At 38.5% G+C, this 20,306-nt stretch overlaps 1 protein-coding gene across 4 annotated transcripts in view; it reads right to left on the bottom strand.

The window, feature by feature from the left end:
- The window catches only part of FANCM (FA complementation group M), a 60,975-nt gene that overhangs the window by 38,958 nt on the left and 1,711 nt on the right, over positions 1-20,306 (bottom strand). For all 4 annotated transcript variants that reach the window (XR_011250169.1, XM_069558802.1, XM_069558803.1 and 1 more), the window contains exons 3-9: positions 15,003-15,080; positions 11,924-12,082; positions 7,812-7,943; positions 4,991-5,123; positions 4,423-4,548; positions 3,816-3,902; positions 1,503-1,687 (exon numbers count right to left, since the gene is read on the bottom strand). Coding sequence is in view for 3 of the 4 variants with exons in the window: in XM_069558802.1 (XP_069414903.1) it covers positions 1,503-1,687; positions 3,816-3,902; positions 4,423-4,548; positions 4,991-5,123; positions 7,812-7,943; positions 11,924-12,082; positions 15,003-15,080 (900 nt within the window). In the remaining variant the exon portion in view is untranslated. The remainder of the gene's footprint in view (positions 1-1,502; positions 1,688-3,815; positions 3,903-4,422; positions 4,549-4,990; positions 5,124-7,811; positions 7,944-11,923; positions 12,083-15,002; positions 15,081-20,306) is intronic.

Genomic DNA, 20,306 nt, shown 5'->3' with positions numbered 1-20,306 from the left:
CCATCTCTTTTAGAATTTTCCACAGTTTATTATGACCCACACAGTCAAAGGCTTTGGCATAGTCAATAAAGCAAAAGTAGATGTTTTTCTGGAATTCTCTGGCTTTTTCCATGATCCAGCGGATGTTGGTAATTTGATCTCCGGTTCCTCTGCTTTTTCTAAATCCAGCCTGAACATCTGGAAGCCTCTGAAGCCTGGGTTGGAGAATTTTGAGCATTACTTTGCTAGCGTGTAAGATGTCCTTTCATTATAGGGGACTGGAATGCAAAAGTAGAGAGTCAAGAGATACCTGGAGTCACAGGCAAATCTGGCCTTGGAGTACAGAATGAAACAGGGCAAAGGCTAATAGAGTTTTGCCAAGAGAACACACGGGTCAGAGTAAACACCTTCTTCCAACAACACAAGAGAAGGCTCTACAAATGGACGTCACCAGATGGTCAATACCAAAATCAGATTGATTATATTCTTTGCAGCCAAAAGTGGAGAAGTTCTATATAGTCAGCGTAAACAAGACCAGGAGCGGACTGTGGCTCAGATCATGAACTCCTTATTGCCAAATTCAGACTTAAATTGAAGACAGTAGGGGAAACCACTAGACCATTCAGGTATGACCTAAATCAAATCCCTTATGATTATACAGTGGAAGTGAGAAATAGATTTAAGGGACTAGATCTGAATAGATAGAGTGCCTGATGAACTATGGACGGAGGTTCGTTACACTGTACAGGAAGCAGTGATCAAGACCATCCCCCAAAAAAAGAAATGCAAAAAGGCAAAATCGCTGTCCGAGGAGGGCTTACAAAATGCTGAGAAAAGAAGAGAAGCTAAAGGCAAAGGAGAAAAGGAAAGATATACCCATTTGAATCCAGAGTTCCAAAGAACAGCAAGAAGAGATAAGAAAGCCTTCCTCAGTGATCAATGCAAAGAAACAGAGGAAAACAATAGCAAGGGAAAGACTAGAGATCTCTTCAAGAAAATTAGAGATACCAAGGGAACATTTCATGCAAAGATGGGCTCAATAAAGGACAGAAATGGTATGGACCTAACAGAAGCACCAGAGATTAAGAGGTGGCAAGAATACACAGAAGAACTATACAAAAAAAATCTTCATGACCCAGATAATCATGATGATATGATCACTCACCTAGGGCCAGACATCCCGGAATGCGAAGTCAAGCGGGCCTTAGGAAGCATCACTACGAACAAAGCTAGTGGAGGTGATGGAATTCCAGTTGAGCTATTTCAGATCCTAAAAGATGATGCTGTGAAAGTGCTGCACTCAATGCCAGCAAAGATTGAAAACTCAGCAGTGGCCATAGGACTGGAAATGGTCCGTTTTCATTCCAATCCCAAAGAAAGGCAATGCCAAAATATGCCTAGGTTTATTTATATATTTACTATAAAATTATCTTTAAGCTATAGCTTAACAAACAAAATAAAATGGCATAAGTGCAAAGCACACCAATTTTATTTTTATACTCATCAACTCAAAAAATAATTACCTCCAGTTGCTCCTTCTGGGTAAAACCCTTCATGCTTTTTCCTGAGGCATGGCCAACAAAAGTCATTACTCTAATAACTGGCTGATGCGGTAAAAGCATTTCTGCAATTTCTTGAACACTATCTCTAAATGAAGAGAAGATCATAACTCTGGTCTCGTCACATTTCTTATCAGACGTCTTTTGAGCTGTATAACCAAAAAATACTATAATTACAAGTGTTAAAAAAAGCATTTAGATAATTCAAAAGGCAAACAAACCTGTAACTATATACCAGTGAGTTACAGTTGTAACAGTTCTTTCAAAAAAGTAATTTAAAGCATCTTAAACCTTTGCCGGTTTTTCTTCTACCTTTTCTAGTCATCTTCATAAACCTGGCTCCTTATCTCTCTCTGGCTATGGTAAAATAAAACCCCAAACAAATCAAATAAAACTTACCTTGTGATCATCCTTCAATTTATGCATGACGCTTCTTATGCCTCGTTACCTTCTAAACCAGAAGCACAGGTCTACAGAGCGTCCACTGATTCTTTAAAACGTCCCTTTCCTTTCTGTTCAGTAGGCACTGTCTTAACCCAGGTCATGGTACTCTGTCCCTGAATTACTGATACTTTCAAATTCTCTACGGAAAACTGCAGAATATACCCTACTTGCAGTCACAAAGCTGCTCCCACTGTCTCTGTGCTTGGGAGGAGTAGAATGCACGAATAACGTGATTTTGAGGCTGGATCACTTAGCCTCTGGGCAATGTGTGACCATGGCAGTGATTTAATCTCTTTCATTTAATCTCTTTAAGCTTTAGTTTCTTCATATCTCAAATGGATTGGAGAAGGAAATGGCAACCCACTCCAGTACTCTTGCCTGGAAAATCCCACTGATGGAGGAGCCTGGTGGGCTACAGTCCATGGGCTGCAAAGAGTTGGACATGACTGAGCGACTTCACTTTAAAATGGATTGAGGTGATGATGAAATCAAATAGCAAATATAAGGTATGCAGACTTTAGTATAACAACTGGTTACTAATTGCAAGCTGTGTGTGTGGGGGGGGCTTTTGTTTTTTTGTTTTCCTTTGTTTTTTAACCTTGCATGGAACTCTGACAATCCTTCTGAAACAGAATTCATATTACATTAATCATGTGTGGGGGGACTCCACTGGCTCAGAGGTTAAAGCGTCTGCCTTCAATGCGAGAGACCTGGGTTTGATCCCTGGGTCGGGAAGATCCCCTGGAGAAGGAAATGGCAATCCACTCCAGTATTCTTGCCTGGAGAATCCCATGGACAGAGAATCCTAGTAGGTTACAGTCCACGGGATCGCAAAGAGTCGCACACGACTGAGCGACTTCACCTTCAACACACATAAAGCTAATATTTGATACCTAAGGAAAAAGAAGCAGGTGCTTTTGTAAGGGAAAATTATTCCAGGTAAATTCCAGAAACAGTGACAGACTTTATTTTTGGTGGCTCCAAAATCACTGCAGATGGTGACTGCAGCCATGAAATTAAAAGACGTTTACTCCTTGGAAGGAAAGTTATGAACAACCTAGACAGCATATTAAAAAGCAGAGACATTTCTTTGCCAAAAAAGGTCTGTCTTGTCAGAGCCATGGTTTTTCCAGTGATCATGTATGGATGTGAAAGCTGGACTATAAAGCTGATGAGTGCTGAAGAATTGATGCTTTTGAACCGTGGTGTTAGAGAAGACTCTTGAGAGTCCCTTGGACTGCATGGAGATCCAACCAGTCCATCCTAAAGGAGATCAGCCCTGGGTGTTCATTGGAAGCACTGATGCTGAAGCTGAAACTCCAATACTCTGGCCACCTGATGTGAAGAACTGACTCATCTGAAAAGATCCTGAGGCTGGGAAAGATAGAAGGCAGGAGGAGAAGGGGACGACAGAGGATGAGATGGTTGGATGGCGTCACCGACTCAATGGACCTGAGTTTGAGTAGACTCCGGGAGTTGGTGATGGACAGGGAGGCCTGGCATACTGCGGTCCATGGGGTCACAAAGAGTCGGACACGACTGAGAGACCAAACTGAAATGAACTGAACTAAATATTATATATAGTTTTTACTATCTGCTTCCCTTATACTGTCTTAGGCTGACTTTTCCTTTTCACATAATACCTTACTGTTAACATTTCCACCATCTCCCTGGCCCGTACGCTGACAAAATTTCTAAGTTTTTTTTATATTCATAATCCAGAATAATTAAAAGCTCATCTTCTCCATAAGAAATGTTAGCAAAAACTAACAAATCAGAGTTTTAGCTTTTTCATGACTTTGCCTTGCCTTGAGGATATTAAATACAACCTACCATTCCATGACTTGAAGTGTTCAACTACAACTTCTTCTAATTTCTTTAATTTGGGATGACTATAGCAGAACTTTTTATCTTTACCTCCTGGGGGGGAAAAAAAAACAACAAACAAAAATCTGTGTTTTTTTCATATTCCATTACATTCATGTATTTTAATTATCCTTTTCAAAATGGATTTGTTAAAACTCTTTTTTTAAAATTTATTTAAACAGTAACTGGCATCTGGATAGCACACAAACCTTACTGTAAAATAAACTTTGAATTGTTATGAAAATTTCAGTCTGAGAAATAATCCAAATAGGAATAAGCAGCAAAGCAGAAGGCAAAAGCTCATATTTATTTAAGCTACAATCAGTAGTTGGTAGTTCTGAAAATTTTCACCACAAGTAACAACTCCTATTAGCTTCTATTGTATGTTTAAGGTTCATGAGCTACTTGAATATATATTATCCTAAGTTGAATAATAAAATCTTTTATGTTTAACAGGTCTATGGTTTCAGAAACATAAGTAGGTATAAATAGACGTGTGGATCAATGGAGCTTAATTTTAAAATTAACCTTGATAAAGAAGAAACAATATAAAATTTTTAAAGAAAAAACAGACCTTTCTGGATAGCAGAAATGCCACTTGCTGAAGTACTACGCGTATGTGCAAACATGCTGTCTAGATGATCATAAAGTTTCATGAAGTCCGCGTTTCGGCTAAGTTCATTTCTCACCCGAGTCATTCCTTCAGAAATTAAGAAAATACTTTCCCATTAAGTTTAATAACAAAGTAATCAAATGCATTATTTATTTAAAAGAAATTACAATTCAGCAATGAATGCAAGCTTTTCAAATTTAAAAACGAAAACCAGCAACTTTTCCCAGTTTCACATTCACATTTGTATTGATGAATGGCTCTTTTTTTCCAGTAATATAGCAAATTTCAAACATGGTTTGGGATGTTTCTTAATCTTGGACATCCCAGTCTCCAGAACTGTAAGAAATATATGTCTATTGTTTAAGCAAAATAAAAGGAAAAAGAAAAAAACAAGAAGAAAAAATGTTATATAATTGTTTCATTGCCTTTTCAAGTAAAGCCCCTGAAGTAATCCAAACCGTTCAATATACATATCATTAACCAAAATAATATATGTCATCAGTTCTTTAAATAATTCCATATAATTTACCTTTAGTTCCATCCATAATTCCACAGAGGAAAAAATATAATGATCTCATTCCCATTTGCTGCAATAATTCATAACCATGATATAAACTAATACAAATAGCAAACTCTCCCTCAATTATGCCTTGTTGGATTCCCTAAAATTAAAAAAAAAAAAAGCATGTATCAAATTTACCCAGAGAAAGAAATGAAGATACATGTACTCTGCAGAACTTATTGGTTCTATTGAATGTCCTGTGATCAATGTGTATTCTATATAAAATCTGCCCCTTCATTTAATTCAATAGGAAACTTACATTTTAAAGAGAATAAATGAAGGGGTGAATATTTATCATGCTGTTTTTTTTACAGGTAAATTATTAGCAGTATATAGATTCATTTGGTCTTTCAAAACAATTTAATAAGCATCTACTATTTGCTAAGCACTGAGGCAGACATTTGGGACACAAGGGAAAATAAAACAGATATGGGTCTATCCAGTGGTTTCTGACATCAGGACACATATTGGGTCAAACTCTTTAACACTAACATTTAACACCAAGTACACATGCCACAGTAACATTAGAACAGTGTTACAAGAACACTACTTTTACAAACGTAGCAATCTTAATACCTAGGAGGCAGGTACTACTGTCATGCCCATTTAGAGACACAGAAGCTCATACAGGTGGTAAGTAACAGAGCCACTATTTGCACCCAGGAAATCTGGCCCAGTATTGTTGTGCTCTTAACCACTACTCTCAAGGAAAAATGAAGTACATATTCCTTTTAGGGGAGCAAAGGTGGGTATATCTATATGATAAGGTGAAGGTGAAGTCACTCAGTCGTGTCTGACTCTTTGTGAGCCCGTGGACTGTAACCTACTAGGCTTCTCCGTCCATGGGATTCTCCAGGCAAGAATAATGGAGTGGATTGCCATTTCCTTCTCCAGGGGATCTTCCCGACCCAGGGATCAAACCCGGGTCTCCCGCATTGGAGGCGGACGCTTTAACCTCCGAGCCACCAGGGAAGCCCATCTATATGATAAGATACCTTTAAAGACGACCACTGAGAATGTATTTTAATCATTTTCCTTTATTAGAGATGAAGAATGTTATTCAATACCTTACATTTTTACTAGCAATTAATACTAGTTACACTTATTTGTTTCTAGGATAGTGATAAATACTCTAATAAAATGGCACCCTAATTACCTAAAAGGATAAAACAATATCATCAGTGGATCAAGTTCAACAGGTTTAGATTTATGATTTAAAATTTAATGAAACTTTAACTCCTAGAATAAACTTTAAACACTTTCAGTTCAGTTCAGTTGCTCAGTCGTGTCGGACTCTTTGCAACCCCGTGAAGCCCAGTACGCCAGGCCTCCCTGTCCATCACCAACTCCCGGAGTTCACTCAAACTCACGTCCACTGAGTCAGTGATGCCATCCAGCCATCTCATCCTCTGTTGTCCCCTTCTCCTCCTGCCCGCAATCCCTCCCAGAATCACAGTCTTTTCCAGTGAGTCAACTCTTCGCATAAGGTGGCCAAAGTACTAGAGTTTCAGCTTTAGCATTATTCCTTCCAAAGAACACCCAGGACTGATCTCCTTTAGAATGGACTGGCTGGATCTTCTTGCAGTCCAAGGGACTCTCAAGAGTCTTATCCAACACCACAGTTCAAAAGCATCAATTCTTCAGCGCTCAGCTTTATTAAAGTTTAAAATAATACACTGCAATTTCACAGAAGACTTCCTTTGTGGTTCCCCTGATACTACAGAATAAAGTCCTTAATTCTAGTGTAACATTTAAAGCTACTCCCAGGCAGTCACAAACTAGAGTAAACAACATATCTGACTTCCTCAATCCTTCACCTCATTCAAATCCATTTGCTCACTGTCTCCTTCACACCTTTATTCAGTTGCCCTGATCTTTTGCACATGCATTCTCTCAGTTCCAAGAATGACTCAGTGCCTTTTTGTGCTTGTGAGCATCTCTTCTGACTTTGGACCTAACTTGATGGATCTCTTCCCTATCCATCTATTTTTTTCCCAAAGAAGAGTAAAAATACGAAGCTTACTGCAATGTTTACTCTGACTTCAGGAAGGAGAATTAAAACTAAATGCCAGATGTCTAAAAGTAGGTTAAGATCTACATTCTTATGACCCTTCTTTGACTTTGCAGAACAGAAGTGAACTGAAAGATCAATTTTAAAAGTTACAAGATAGGGACTTCCCTGGTGGTCCAGTGGGTTGGAGTCCTCCTTGGAATGCAGAAGAAGTGGGTTTGCTCCCAGGTCAGGGAGCTAGAATCTCACAAGTTGTGGGGCAACTAGGCCCAGGGCCATAACTGCTGAGCCCACATGCTCTGCATACCACATGCCACAACTAAGACCTGACACAGCCAAATAAGTAAATAAACTTTAAAAAATGTTATAAGGTAAATTTGTCTTAATTCACATTATCAAACTGTATTCCTGCTAGATTTTTTTGGTGCTTCCATAAACTGTATAAAAGTTGGGGCTTCCCTTGTGGCTCAGCTGGTAAAGAATCCACCTGCAATGTGGGAGACCTGGGTTTGATCCCTAGGTTGGGAAGATCTCCTGGAGAAGGGAAAGGCTACCCACACCATTATTCTGGCCTGGAGAATTCCATGGACTGTATAGTCCAAGAGGTTGCAAAGAGTCAGACAGGCCTGAGTGACTTTCACGTCACTATAAACTATATAAATCATACCTGAATTCCTGATGAACTAATATACACCAAAAACCAATCATTATTTACATTTCATCCTTGCTTTGAGTAAGAACTTAGTCTATCATCAAAATTTATTTTAAAATACCTACCACAATATTTGGAGATGGGTTTTTCCTAAATTGATCTCTTGCAAGAATTATCTGGTATTTTGTTAGATTGGGAATATCTTTTTTCATCAAAACATTCCTCTGAATCAAAGAACTGGCAAATGCTTCCAAAATCTGCAAGTTTCAAAGATATTTAGTTTTTGTTTTAAAATCATTTTTCAAATACAGTCATTTCCTCACACAGTAAAATAGTTATATATATTAAATTATATGCTAGTCTTAAAATGTAAACTTTAAGTAAACACAGAAGAGATGATAAAATTTTAAGGTAAAATTTAAATCTGACATTTATCCCCAGATAATATCCATATGAGAGTCAGCAGAATCAATTATTAGATTCAATTATAATTTAAGAACATATGTGTTTAGCTGTTTATTTCTTTACTCTCCTCCCTTTTCCCTAACCTAAGCACAATGAAAGGAGAACTTTGAATTTTTTTTTTCCTGTTTCATCATCAGTGCCTAGAACAAGTCTGATAAATATCTGCAGAGTGATGACAAAGTCAAAACGCCTTGAATACCTTTAATTTCATTCACTGATTCATTCTTTCAAAAATATTCATTAGGCATTTACTATGTATAAAGCATTGTTCTTGATGCTGGGGATACTGTGGCTGAGAGAAATGAATTTCTGCTTTCATAAAGTTAAAATTCGACAGAGAGAAGAAAGGAATAAAGAAATACAGAAAGCAGAGAATTTTGATTATGACAAATGTATTCAAGAACCTAAAACACAGTAATGCTGTATGTGGGGAAGGGGGTTGCTTTTATATAAGGTGGACAAACATGGTTTCCTTCTATTTTTTTGTGGGAGGGAAGGGAGCAGCAGTGAGAGCACAGCACCCCACTCCAGTGTTCTTTCCTGGAGAATCCCCTGGACAGAGAGGCCTGGTGGGCTACAGTCCATGGCGTCGCAAAGAGTCGGACACGACCGAGCGACTTAGCACTAGGAGTAGCGGCAGCCATGCTGCCGGGATCCCCGCCTCACCCGTGTCTGGCCCCAGGATGCAGAGGATCGGGTCCTTGGATTTTGACCTGGCCCCGTATCCTTCCTCTTCTGGGCAGCCCTTCCCCACGAGGGCCCCTGGCTGCAGCTGGACCACTCTGGGCCAGGGCCGTCTCTGGTACTAAGCTGCAGAAAGGCGGTGACCTGGGCTGGGCCGGTGACAGCTTGCTGCTGCATGGGTGGCAGCAGCGACGCTCTCAGGAGAGAGCTGGGCAGCCAGGCTTCCACAGTCCTTCCCGTGTTCATGCCACCAAAGACGGCTTCTTTTAAGAGGTAACACTTGACTGCAGAATAAGAAGGTCTAGCACAAGAAGTTCTAAAGACAGAGCAATCTAGGCAGAGGAAACAGCAGGTAAAGGTCCTGAGTCTGATTCCACAGTGAAGGTAAAAAGGGCTCTCCAGATGAAGACAGACTATAGCAATATGTAATTAACCATTCAAATCTCTACCTATGTTTTATTTCCTAAAATACAGCTATTTTAGTACATTTCAATCTCTCCTCTCTTCCAGCTTTGCTGATCACACCTGTTGCCTAAAGAAGCAATCTTAAAAAAATCAATGAAGTTGAATTACACGTGATTGTACAAATTATAATTTTATATTCTTAAAAACGGAGTGATTGAATCATAACCAAATGTATTAGTATTTATGAGATGATTACCAGAAAAGACTCTGCTACATCTTAAATTATTAACACTGAGAATTTTGTTACATTTAGAAACAAAAATCAAACCATATTTTTATAAAATTTCTCTTTAAGATGTATTAAAGGTTAAATGATAGATAAACATTGTTTCCTTATTCTTGAATGACACAATAATTCAAAATGCCACAGATTAAAACAATCCTTTTATTTGTTCCTGATTGTTTTTCTGCAGGAAAGAATTCAAGCAGGTCACAGAGAGGGCCTAGAAGTGATGACAACAGTAACAACGAGCGTATCTAGTTCCCATGTCTTGGTCTTTAAACACAGCTCTTCCATAAAAGGCACAAGGATTCCTTGGAGAAATGGCTGATTCCACAGCTGGGACAGAACAACTACTAAATGACTATAAAACATCTTGTAATGCCAGAAAGTGAGGAATTAGGCCTCCCCTGTGGGGGAGGAAATGGCAACCCACTCTAGTATTCCTGCCTGGAGAATCCCATGAATAGAGGAGCTTGGTGGGTTACAGTCCACAGGGTCGCAAAGAGGCGGACAAGACTGAGCAACTAAACAACAACAGGCCTCCCCTGATGACCCCTTGCAGAAAAAGCATTAAGTCTAAAGGGCACAGGAGCCATCTTAAAGGATCTCCTAATGGCCACAGATGGAACAATCTGAGCAATAAAATTAATAATGATAATACAGCACTTAACCCACAAGAGAAAATAATTATCCATTAGTATAAAAATTATCCACATTAATATAAAGAACTGAAAAAATAAACAGGGGAGAAGAAACAGCCCTTCATTATACAGGCATTCAAATTAACAAATGCAAAAAAAAAAATGAGGGAAACAAGAAACAATGATTAGGCAAATACAGAAGAAACTGCTGTAGGCAAGAACCATCAGTGTATTTTAAAGTTAGTGAACAAAATATTTTGAGAAACAAGATATATTTGCATAGTCTCAAAGGATCTCCCCACTGGAACTCTCCATACTATTTTTGCAAATTTCCTAAAAGCCTAAAATTATTGCAAAACAAAATATTCAAAATCAAAAAGAAATCTGTCAGGGCACTGCAGTGATAGCTTGTCTCTGCCCCTGATGTCTGGAGCCTCAGAGGGCTTGGGGCTAGCTGAAACAGGTCAACTGGGACCACATGTCTGCACCCTCACTGCTAGCTATCTACTGGCTTCTCCTTTCTTTTGAGGCTCACCATGGCTCAGGGTCCATCACGCTCTACTGGTCAGAGTCAGCAGAGGGCAGGCCTAGATTCTAAGGAAAGAGAAATGTACCCTGCCCCTCAATGGAAAGAAATTTGTAGCCATCTTTAATCCATAGCAATAAGGATATGAAAACAAGGTATTCTCCTAGCATGATGGTAAATCATGAACCTTAGAAAACTAATTGTTATCCCAAATTTCTCCCATTGAAAGTGATAACTGTCTAAACAGTTTCTCTTACAGCTACAGTACTGACACTTGAACCAGATAGTTCTTTGTTATTGGGGGGGGTTTCCTGTCCACTGCGGGATATTAAGTAGCGTTTCTGGCCTCTGTACACTGGATGCCAGTAGCAAGTCTACACCCCACTCCCCCCAGTTAGTAGAACAACGAAAAATGTGTCAAGACATTGCCAAATGCCACCAAGTAGGTAAGATAGTTGAGAAACACTGCTATACAGGGATCAGGGACTGAAATGTATTTCCCTACAAGGAAACTTCTAATTGAATCTGGATACATGTTTCGAGTGTGTTCACTATGTGAAAATTGACTGAGCTGCACACTTACATTTCATGTACCTCTGCTGTCCATATATTTGGTGGGGGAGGGTTATACTTCAGTTAAAAGGTTTATTTAAGAAATATAAATTATAAGCCTATTATTGGCTTTAGAAATGGTCCATCATTATGTATTTCCTCTTTAACTCATAGTCTGCCAGCACAAATAGAACATGGTGCTCATACTAAAAATCTTAATTTCAAAGAATTTTTCAACATATTAATTATATAAAACGACTATATACTTTCACAGGCAGATTTTATTAACAAAAATAATTACATTATCAGTTCATTTATGAAAACCCTGGGGCTTCCCTGCTGACTCAGTGGTAAAGAATCCGCCCGCCAGTGCAGGGGACACAGATTCCATCCCTGGTCCGGGAAGTCTCACAAGCCGTGGAGCCACTAAGGCCCGTGTGCCACAACTGCTGAGTGTGTGTCTAGAGCCCAGAAGCCACAACTGCTGAAGCCTGTGCACCCTAGAGCCGGGCTCTGCAGCAAGAAGCCACCACAATGAGAAGCCTGTGCACCAGACTAGAGAGTAGCCCCTGCTCGCTGCAACTAGAGAAAAGCCCAAGCAGACAGGAGCACCCAGCGCAGCCAAAATAAATGAATAAGTGATTAAAAAACAAACCCTGAATTATGATAAAAATGGCTTACCTGTACATACGCCTTTTGGATAGCTGCAAGTTCTTCACCAAGAGGAACAACAAGCTTTTCAACTCGTCTTTCGTGAGAGTATGGCAAAATATCTGGAGAGTCCTCAGAACGAAGCTCTATTTGCCCAATGAGCAGATTAGTAATAACCTGCTGCACAGCCTACAGAAAATCAATTAAGTACAATTATATATTATATTACTTGTTAAATGTTTTAGTTTGTCACTAACAAAAATAAGATAGCAGTACATTTTTGAAAAAATTTAGAAACTTTTATCTTCAAATATTTTTAAAACTATAAAGTATAGCACATCAGAAGTGGAGCAACAGAGGAAAAAGGCCTTTATAACATCTTTCTTGCATGTTGCCCTTCAAGCCAAGCATCCAAGATATAAGAATATTAGTAAATGTCCAGCAAGCTCCTCAATATAGTTTTGTGTTTTCCTATCAATAAAGACTCAGACAAAAGAGAAATTTGAGATTAGCAAACCAAATCCTCAAAATATATTAGTTTTAGAGCCAGAACTAAAACCCAGACTTCCTGATTCCTTAGCAAATACTTTTTTTTCACTGATTTTTAATGGGGAAAACAGAGAAGTCCCTTTAGTATTAAAGCATACAACTGTATCTCAGGAATACTTTACTAATTGGCTTGCTAAGAAACTGAGGGAACAGGTCCTACACTGAACTAATTAGTAATAAATGAGTGGGGGGAAGTCTCTGGCAACCCAGTGGTTAAATATCGGGGAACTAAGATCCCACAAGCTGTGTGGTGTGGCCAGTAAAAATCTTTTAAATACATGAGTGAAATATTTTCCATTTAAATCTATATATATATATATGTCAATACATTTCTAAAGCTAAATTTCATTCAACCAAAGCTTATAAAGGAACTTAATTGTAAAAATACAGAATATGAGAAAAAACAAAAAACCTGTTGGTATAATTGCTGTACCATTAGACCACGGTACTCCTGAGCATAATGAAAAGAATGGAAGGGAGAGGTGGATGGATAGATAGATAGATGGTAGGAGGGAGAGAGAATCCTGAAAGTATCTAGAAATTAAGAACTCTTTTTTTTTTTAAAACTAGAAAAACCTCATGGGCTTTCAGACAAAAAGTACTCTAGGGCAAGAATCACATCTTTTGTATTCCCAACACCTAGTATAATGCCTAATATAGTAGTAGAGTATAGTTACTTAAGGTCCACAAACATTCAATATCTAGGATAAATGTATGACCATTTTATAAAATTGAGTAATACTTTAGTGCTTTTAATCACTGAAAAAATATTTGAGTAACTCCCACATGCTAGATATTGAACTGGTGAGAGATATCAAGACATACATAATCCCTACTTTCATGTAGCTACTAATTCAGCAGGAGCTAAAAAAGACAGCAGTGAACAAGCAAAAGAATAACAGACTGTGATAGATATTAAGAAGAAAATCACAAGATAGGAAGAGTTGACTTTTGATAGCTTAAGAGTGAGTTTTTCTGAAGAGGCGATATTTAAGAAGAGACTTAAAAGATGACTAAAAACCATCAAGCATGTTTAAACAAGGCTGGCAGGAAACAAAAGAACAGAAATTTCTAAAAGTAATCGAGGTGTGGACAAAAGGAAAAAAGTCTTACGGCTTGGCAGAACTGAAAGCTATCTTTGAAGTTATCCAAAACCCAACACAAAAGACCATTCAGAACTACTAAATTAGAGTGGCATGGGACACAGCTCAAAATCTGCATTTTCACCACCCTCCGATAAAGGACACCCAAGCTCCCTGGAGAAATGGTTCATTCCACAGAGGGAACAGGAAAAATACTAAACGAGCGTACAATATCTTGTGATCCCAGTAGGTTAGGAGTATTCAAAACAAACAAACAAGCAAAAGAGTGCTTTTTAAAGGCACAGGAGCCATCTTCAAGGAACTCCCAGTAGCCAAATCTAAAACAATGTGAACAAAAGATTATTAGTGATGGTACTGGACTGTAGTTCATTATATATATATATATATGTATATATTTATATATACATATATATATATATATGTATATGTATCTCCATTAGTCCCTATTGATGTAGAGAACTGAAATAAAAATAAATAAGAAGGCAGCTCTTCACTACAGAAGAATTCAAAATTTAAAAATGTAAAAGAAATGTAAAAAAAAAAAAAGGAAATAATAATTAGGCAAACAGCACAGAAATGATTGTTGCAAGCAAGAACCATCACTGGGTGCTAAAGTATCTCCCCTACAACAAACTTAATTACAAAGGGAAAAACAGCAGTTTTACAATGTAAAAACCAGGAAGGCATCATCTTAACCAAGTCAAGATTAATAGCACCAATAAAAAGACAAATTATCATGTATTCTCTGATGCGATGCTCTAAGAAAGGTAGAGCATCACTTTTGGGGTATTCTTGTCAAAAACGCACACACAGTTTCACTCCAGTCAGCACGGAGCCAACAGGGAAGCGCTAAGAAAACGTCGGCCAACTGCAAATTCAGGGATATTCTACAAAACGACTGACCCCACTCTTCAGAAGTCTCAGGGTCACAGAAGACAAGAAAAGGAGGAGGAACCGGCACAGCTGGGAAGGAACTGAGGGGTCAAGATAACTAAAGGCAGTGTGGGATTATGGACTGGACCCACGAGCAGAAAAGGAAGCTGGTGGGAAAACTGGCAACATTCAAATAAGGCCTGCAGATCAGTCACTAGTATTGTACCAGTGTTAATTTCCTGGTTTTGATCATTTGACTACAATTATATAAAATGATAACATTAGGGGAAGCTGAGTGAAGGATATACAGAGACTTTAATTTTTGCATATTTTCTGGAAGTCTAAAGTCATTTCAAGATGAAATTGAAAAAGAACTGAAAACACTAACAATTTAACAGTGTCAAGTGATTCTTTGACATGCTGAAGTCTGAAAACTACTAATGCAGATAATTTCCTGCAACCATAGAAAAGGAAGGCATCTTATAAGAAATGTTGTATGCCTGATGTTAAATACTAGAATGGGAAACTGATTTGGTAGCATACAAAAGTTCTTATTTTCTTAAATGGTAATAAATTTTACTTACTTTTATATCACTACCTGGTGTGGCGCTAAGAGCCAAGATTCTAAAGTGATTCGTATATTTGACTAGTTCTCTTACAACCTTAAGAAACAGAAAAAAACAATTATTTAATTTCATCTATCCAACACAAAAGTAAAGATAATTCAACAAGCTATTATATATGGTTCGTTATCATTGTTCCTTATTTAGAGTACTGATGGGCTAGCAGAAAGAACCATCATTAGTTATGTTGTCTGAAGAGCAAATGACTTAGGTTTATACTCTATACCAATGAGAAACACTTTAGGGTTTCTTTTAAACTATTCAGTGTATTTTTGCATATAAAGCTACAACATCAAGGCCTATACCGAGGCAAATCAAAATATGCAGAGGGATAATTCAAGAGCAAATGGTAGAAAAAGATCAAGTCTATTCTCCCTTGTTCAGGTCACAGTCTAGTCTTACAGCTATATCCATATGTACACCTGCCAGATTAAGATAAATTATAACATAAAAATAGAAAAAAAATACCAACATGAAATTAGATTTGAAATGAAAAAAAGTTTTGTTTAGGAGAAATTTTAAAGAAATTAGATTTCAGGTGGAAGGCTCACAATTTTTAAATTAAGTTTATTCATGAAAGAATAATGTTAATTTGGGATAATTCTTAAAATCTAAATCCTCTTTTAAATCCTAAAACAGTTCCTCAGTGCACCAAAGCATCATTCTGGGCTTTGCATTTAGAATTTAACACCCACTTCTGGTATAATCTGCCAGAATCACATATGCCCTAATACAGAATCAAAGGACCCTAAGTAAACTGAGTTGCAGAACAGCTTTTAGTATCCATAGTTTCACATCAGCTGGAGGAAACTAAAAGCAGATTATTATTTTTTGATTGAAGTATAGTTTACAATACTTAGTTTCAGGTATAGAGCATAGTGAGTTGGTATTTTTGCATATTTCATTATAAATTATTATAAGATAATGGGCATATTCCCTATGCTCTGCAGTAAACCCTTGCTGCTTATCTATTTTACATATAGTAGTTTGTATCTGTTAGTCCCATACTACCCTTAATTTGTCTCTCTCCCTTCCCTTCTCCCCTTTGGTAACTAAGTTTGTTTTCTATGTCTATAAGTCTGTTTCTGTAACTAATATCGTATAGTATTTGTCTCTGACTTATTTCACTGAGTGCCAAAAGTATTTCCCTCTTTTTATGGCTCAGTAATATTCCACTGTATGTGTGTGTGTGCGTGTGTGTGTGGTTTGGTCACTAAGTTGCTTTCAACTCTCGCAACCCCACGGACTGTAGCCCGCCAGACTCCTCTGTCCATGGGATTCTCCAAGCGTGGGTTGCCATTTCCTTCTCCAGGGGATCTTTCTGACTAAGGGATCAAACCCGAGCCTCCTGCACTGCAGAAGGATTCTTTACCAGGTGAGACACCAAGTGTGTGTATGTATGTACGCATGTACGTATGTACATGTGTGTGTGTAGCACACAGTTGGCATATATACATGACAAATTTCTTAACCCAAGCATCTGTCCATGCACATCTGGGTTGCTTCCATGTCTTACTATTGTAAATAGGGCTAAAACCAGGTTATCTTAACACTGCTCTAATTTTTACCCACATCGATGATGAAATCAATGAAATGCAAACTGAATATTGATTAACACTCAAAAAATACCATTTATAGAGTTTTTAATAACATGATACAAAATAGATAGCAAAGATAAAACATTATAGGGAATTTCCTGGTGGTCCAGTGGCTAAGGCTCTGCACTTTTGCTGCAAGGGCCAAAAAAAAAAAAACAAAAACAACTTAATGGAGGAGACTTAAGAATAATTGTCCTAATTAACAACTGATAAAAGATAAAATCCCAGATATATTATTTTCTTTCCAGGAGGGATTCTCAAACATTTTGTAGAAGTGGTTTTGTGTTTGTAATCCAGGAAGCTACCTTCTTCAACAAGCTGTGTGCCTGTTGGAAGCTATCTGGAATATTCAATGCAGTATAAACTCTCATTGCTTGGGACTTCCCTGGAGGTCCAGGAGTTAAGACTTTGCCTTCCAAGGCGGGGGGCGCAGGTTCACTCCCTGGTCAGGGAGCTAAGACTCCACATGTCTCTCAGCCAAAGAAACCAAAAAACGTAAAACAAAAAACATAGAAACAATACTGTGAAACATTCAATACTGAAAAAACATAAGATATACTGTAACAAATTCAATAAAGAGTTTAAAAATGGTCCACATTAAAAAAAAAAAAATCTTAAAAGAACTTGCAGTGCTATTTAGATAGTAAAGAAGTCAGTCATGTCTCACTGTACTCAATAAAAGCCTAGGCCTTGTAGTTAAGAAAAAAATAAATCACCTAATACCAAGACATTATTTGAAAATAAATTTGCTAAAGGGAGTTCTCTGATTGCCTAATGATTCCCAATGGAATCCTAATGGCTAGGATTCCAGGCTTTCACTGCCATGGCCCAAGTTCAATCACTGGTCAGGGAACTGAGATCCTGCAAACCAGCAGTGTGACCAGAATAAGCAAATTTTTTTTTAAGTTGCTATATATAAGCTTTGGCTACCCAGGTGGCTCAGTGGTAAAGAATTTGCCTGCAAATGTAGGACATGCAGGAGACTTGGGTTTGATCTCTGGGTCATGAAGGTCCCCTGGAGGAGGAAACGGCAACCCACTCCAGTATTCTTGCCTGGAGAATCCCATGGACAGAGGAGCCAGATGGGCAACAGTCCATGGGGTTGCAAAGAGTTGGACACAACTGAGAGACAGAGCATAAATACAAGGTAAATGTACAAAATAAATTCCATACAGTTAGAATAAAATTTTATAAATGCCCCTCTCCAAGCAGAAACTTTTAACACATTGGGTATTAATTTAACTTGGAAAGACATGAATGGAAAAAATATCCATTTCCTGGCTGACAGCAACTCTAAGATGACAATTCTCAAGAGGAAAATACAGAGATATAATACTCAAAGTCCCCCCAAAACTGCTTTACAAAATCACAAACTGGCAGTAAAATTCATCTCTTTGCACTAAATAAAATAAACTTTCTTTCTATGCTGACTCTACTCCCTGTCCCTAGTATCACCAGCTATTACTGTTTTAACTACCTACCACCTATATGTTGATGGTTTCCAAATCTGTATCTCTACCTCAGAACTTTCCACTGAGATCTGTACTTCTCCGTCACCCCCTCCCTACTGAATATCTACTCCTAGATTCCTGAAACACACCTCAAATTCAACAATCTAAAACTGCACTCACTCCTTCCACAGTACCTCAGATGTTCTCTGCTTCCAGAATTCCATTTGACTAACTGCATCACCATCCTGACAATCTTCCAAGTTTGAAGCCTGGGAGTCATCTTAAATTCCCCCGACCCCTCACTGTACTCCCTGCCTTTACCCTTCTCTCTAATCTCTTTTAAATCTGAAGTATCACCCCAGTTCAGTCGCTCAGTTGTGTCCTGGACTGCAGCATGCCAGGCTCCCCTATCCAACACCAACTTCCAGAGCCTGCTCAAACTCAAGTCCATTGAGTCAGTGATGCCATCCAACCACCTCAATCTCAGTCATCCCTTTCTCCTCCCGCCTTCAATCTTTCCCAGCATCAGGGTCTTTTCCAAGGAGACAGTTCTTTGCATCAGGTGGCCAAAATATTGGAACATCAGCTTTAGCATCAGTCCTTCCAATGAACACCCAGGACTGATCTCCTTTACGATTGACTGGTTTGATCTTCTTGTAGTCCAAGGGACTCTCAAGAGTCTTTGCCAACACCACAGTTCAAAAGTATCAATTCTTTGGTGCTCAGAATTCTTTATGGTCCAACTCTCACATCCATACATGACTACTGGAAAAACCATAGCTTTGACTAGACAGACTTTTGCTGGCAAAGGAATGTCTCTGTTTTTTAATATACTGTCTAGGTTGGTCATAGCTTTTCTTCCAAGGAGCAAGCATCTTTTAACTTCATGGCTGCAGTCACCATCTGCAGTGATTTTAGAGCCTAAGAAAATAAAGTCTGTCACTATTTCCATTGTTTCCCCACCTATTTGCCACAAAGTGATGGGACTGGATGCTATGATTTTTGTTTTTTGAATGCTGAGTTTTAAGCCAACTTTCTCACTTTCCTCTTTCACTTTCAACAAGAGTCCCTTTAGTTCCTCTTTGCTTTCTGCCATAATAGTGATGTCATTTGCATATCTGAGGTTATTGATATTTCTCCTGGCAATCTTGAGTCCAGTTTGTGCTTCATCCAGCCCAGCATTTACCATGATGTACTCTGCATATAAGTTAAATAAGCAGGGTGACAATATACAGCCTTGACGTACTCCTTTCCCAATTTGGAACCAGTCTGTTGTTTCATGTCTGGTTCTAACTGTTGCTTCTTGACCCGCATACAGATTTCTCAGGAGGCAGGTAAGGAGGTCTGATTTCCCATCTCTTGAAGAATTTTCCACAGTTTGCTGTGACCCACACGGCTAAAGGCTTTGGCACAGTCAATAAAGCAGAGGTAGACACAAGAGAGGCAAAAAAGCAACTCTCTCGCTTTTTCTATGATCCAACAGATGTTGGCAATTGGATCTCTGGTTCCTCTGCCTTTTCTACATCCAGCTTGAACACCTGGAAGTTCTCGGTTCATGTACTATTGAAGCCTAGCTTGGAGAATTTTGAAAATTACTTTGCTAGTGTGTGAGATGAGTACAACTGTGTGGTAGTTTGAGTTTGAACATTGCCTTTCTTTGGGACTGGAATGAAAACTGACCTTTTCCAGTCTTGTGGCTACTGCTGAGTTTTCTAACTTTGCTGGCATACTGAGTGCAGCACTTTCACAGCATCATCTTTTAGGATCTGAAATAGCTCAATTGAAAATTCCATCACCTCTGCTAGCTTTGTCAGTAGTGATGCTTCCTAAGGCCTAAGTATCACCCCAGCTAAACATTTTTCATTGAGTCTCTACCATCTACATCCCCTAAGACCTACAAAGGGCATTCAAACTGCTTAGCATAGAATACAAATGCCTTCATGACCTGATGTTAAGTGCCTCTCCAGCCATATCCCACCTCCTCACTTTTGTACTTTATATTCCCATAGTACTTAACTGGAAGGCAGTGTAGGTATGTTACATACATTATGTCATTCATTTTTCAAAACAATAACTCAGTTACTGTTTTACCTGACAGGGAATAACAATGCGTATCCACTACCAATCTTTTGACTACTCTCTTAGACTCAAGTGTCCATCCATACCCTACTTTGGATCAAGGAGCTTCTCCTCATCTACATCTGACACTAATGGTC

Source organism: Ovis canadensis, chromosome 18, assembly GCF_042477335.2.
Source record: "Ovis canadensis isolate MfBH-ARS-UI-01 breed Bighorn chromosome 18, ARS-UI_OviCan_v2, whole genome shotgun sequence".
Classification (NCBI taxonomy): Eukaryota; Metazoa; Chordata; class Mammalia; order Artiodactyla; family Bovidae; genus Ovis; species Ovis canadensis.
The sequence above is the reverse complement of the archived record's forward strand: the minus strand, read 5'-3'. Positions and strand labels throughout refer to the sequence as shown.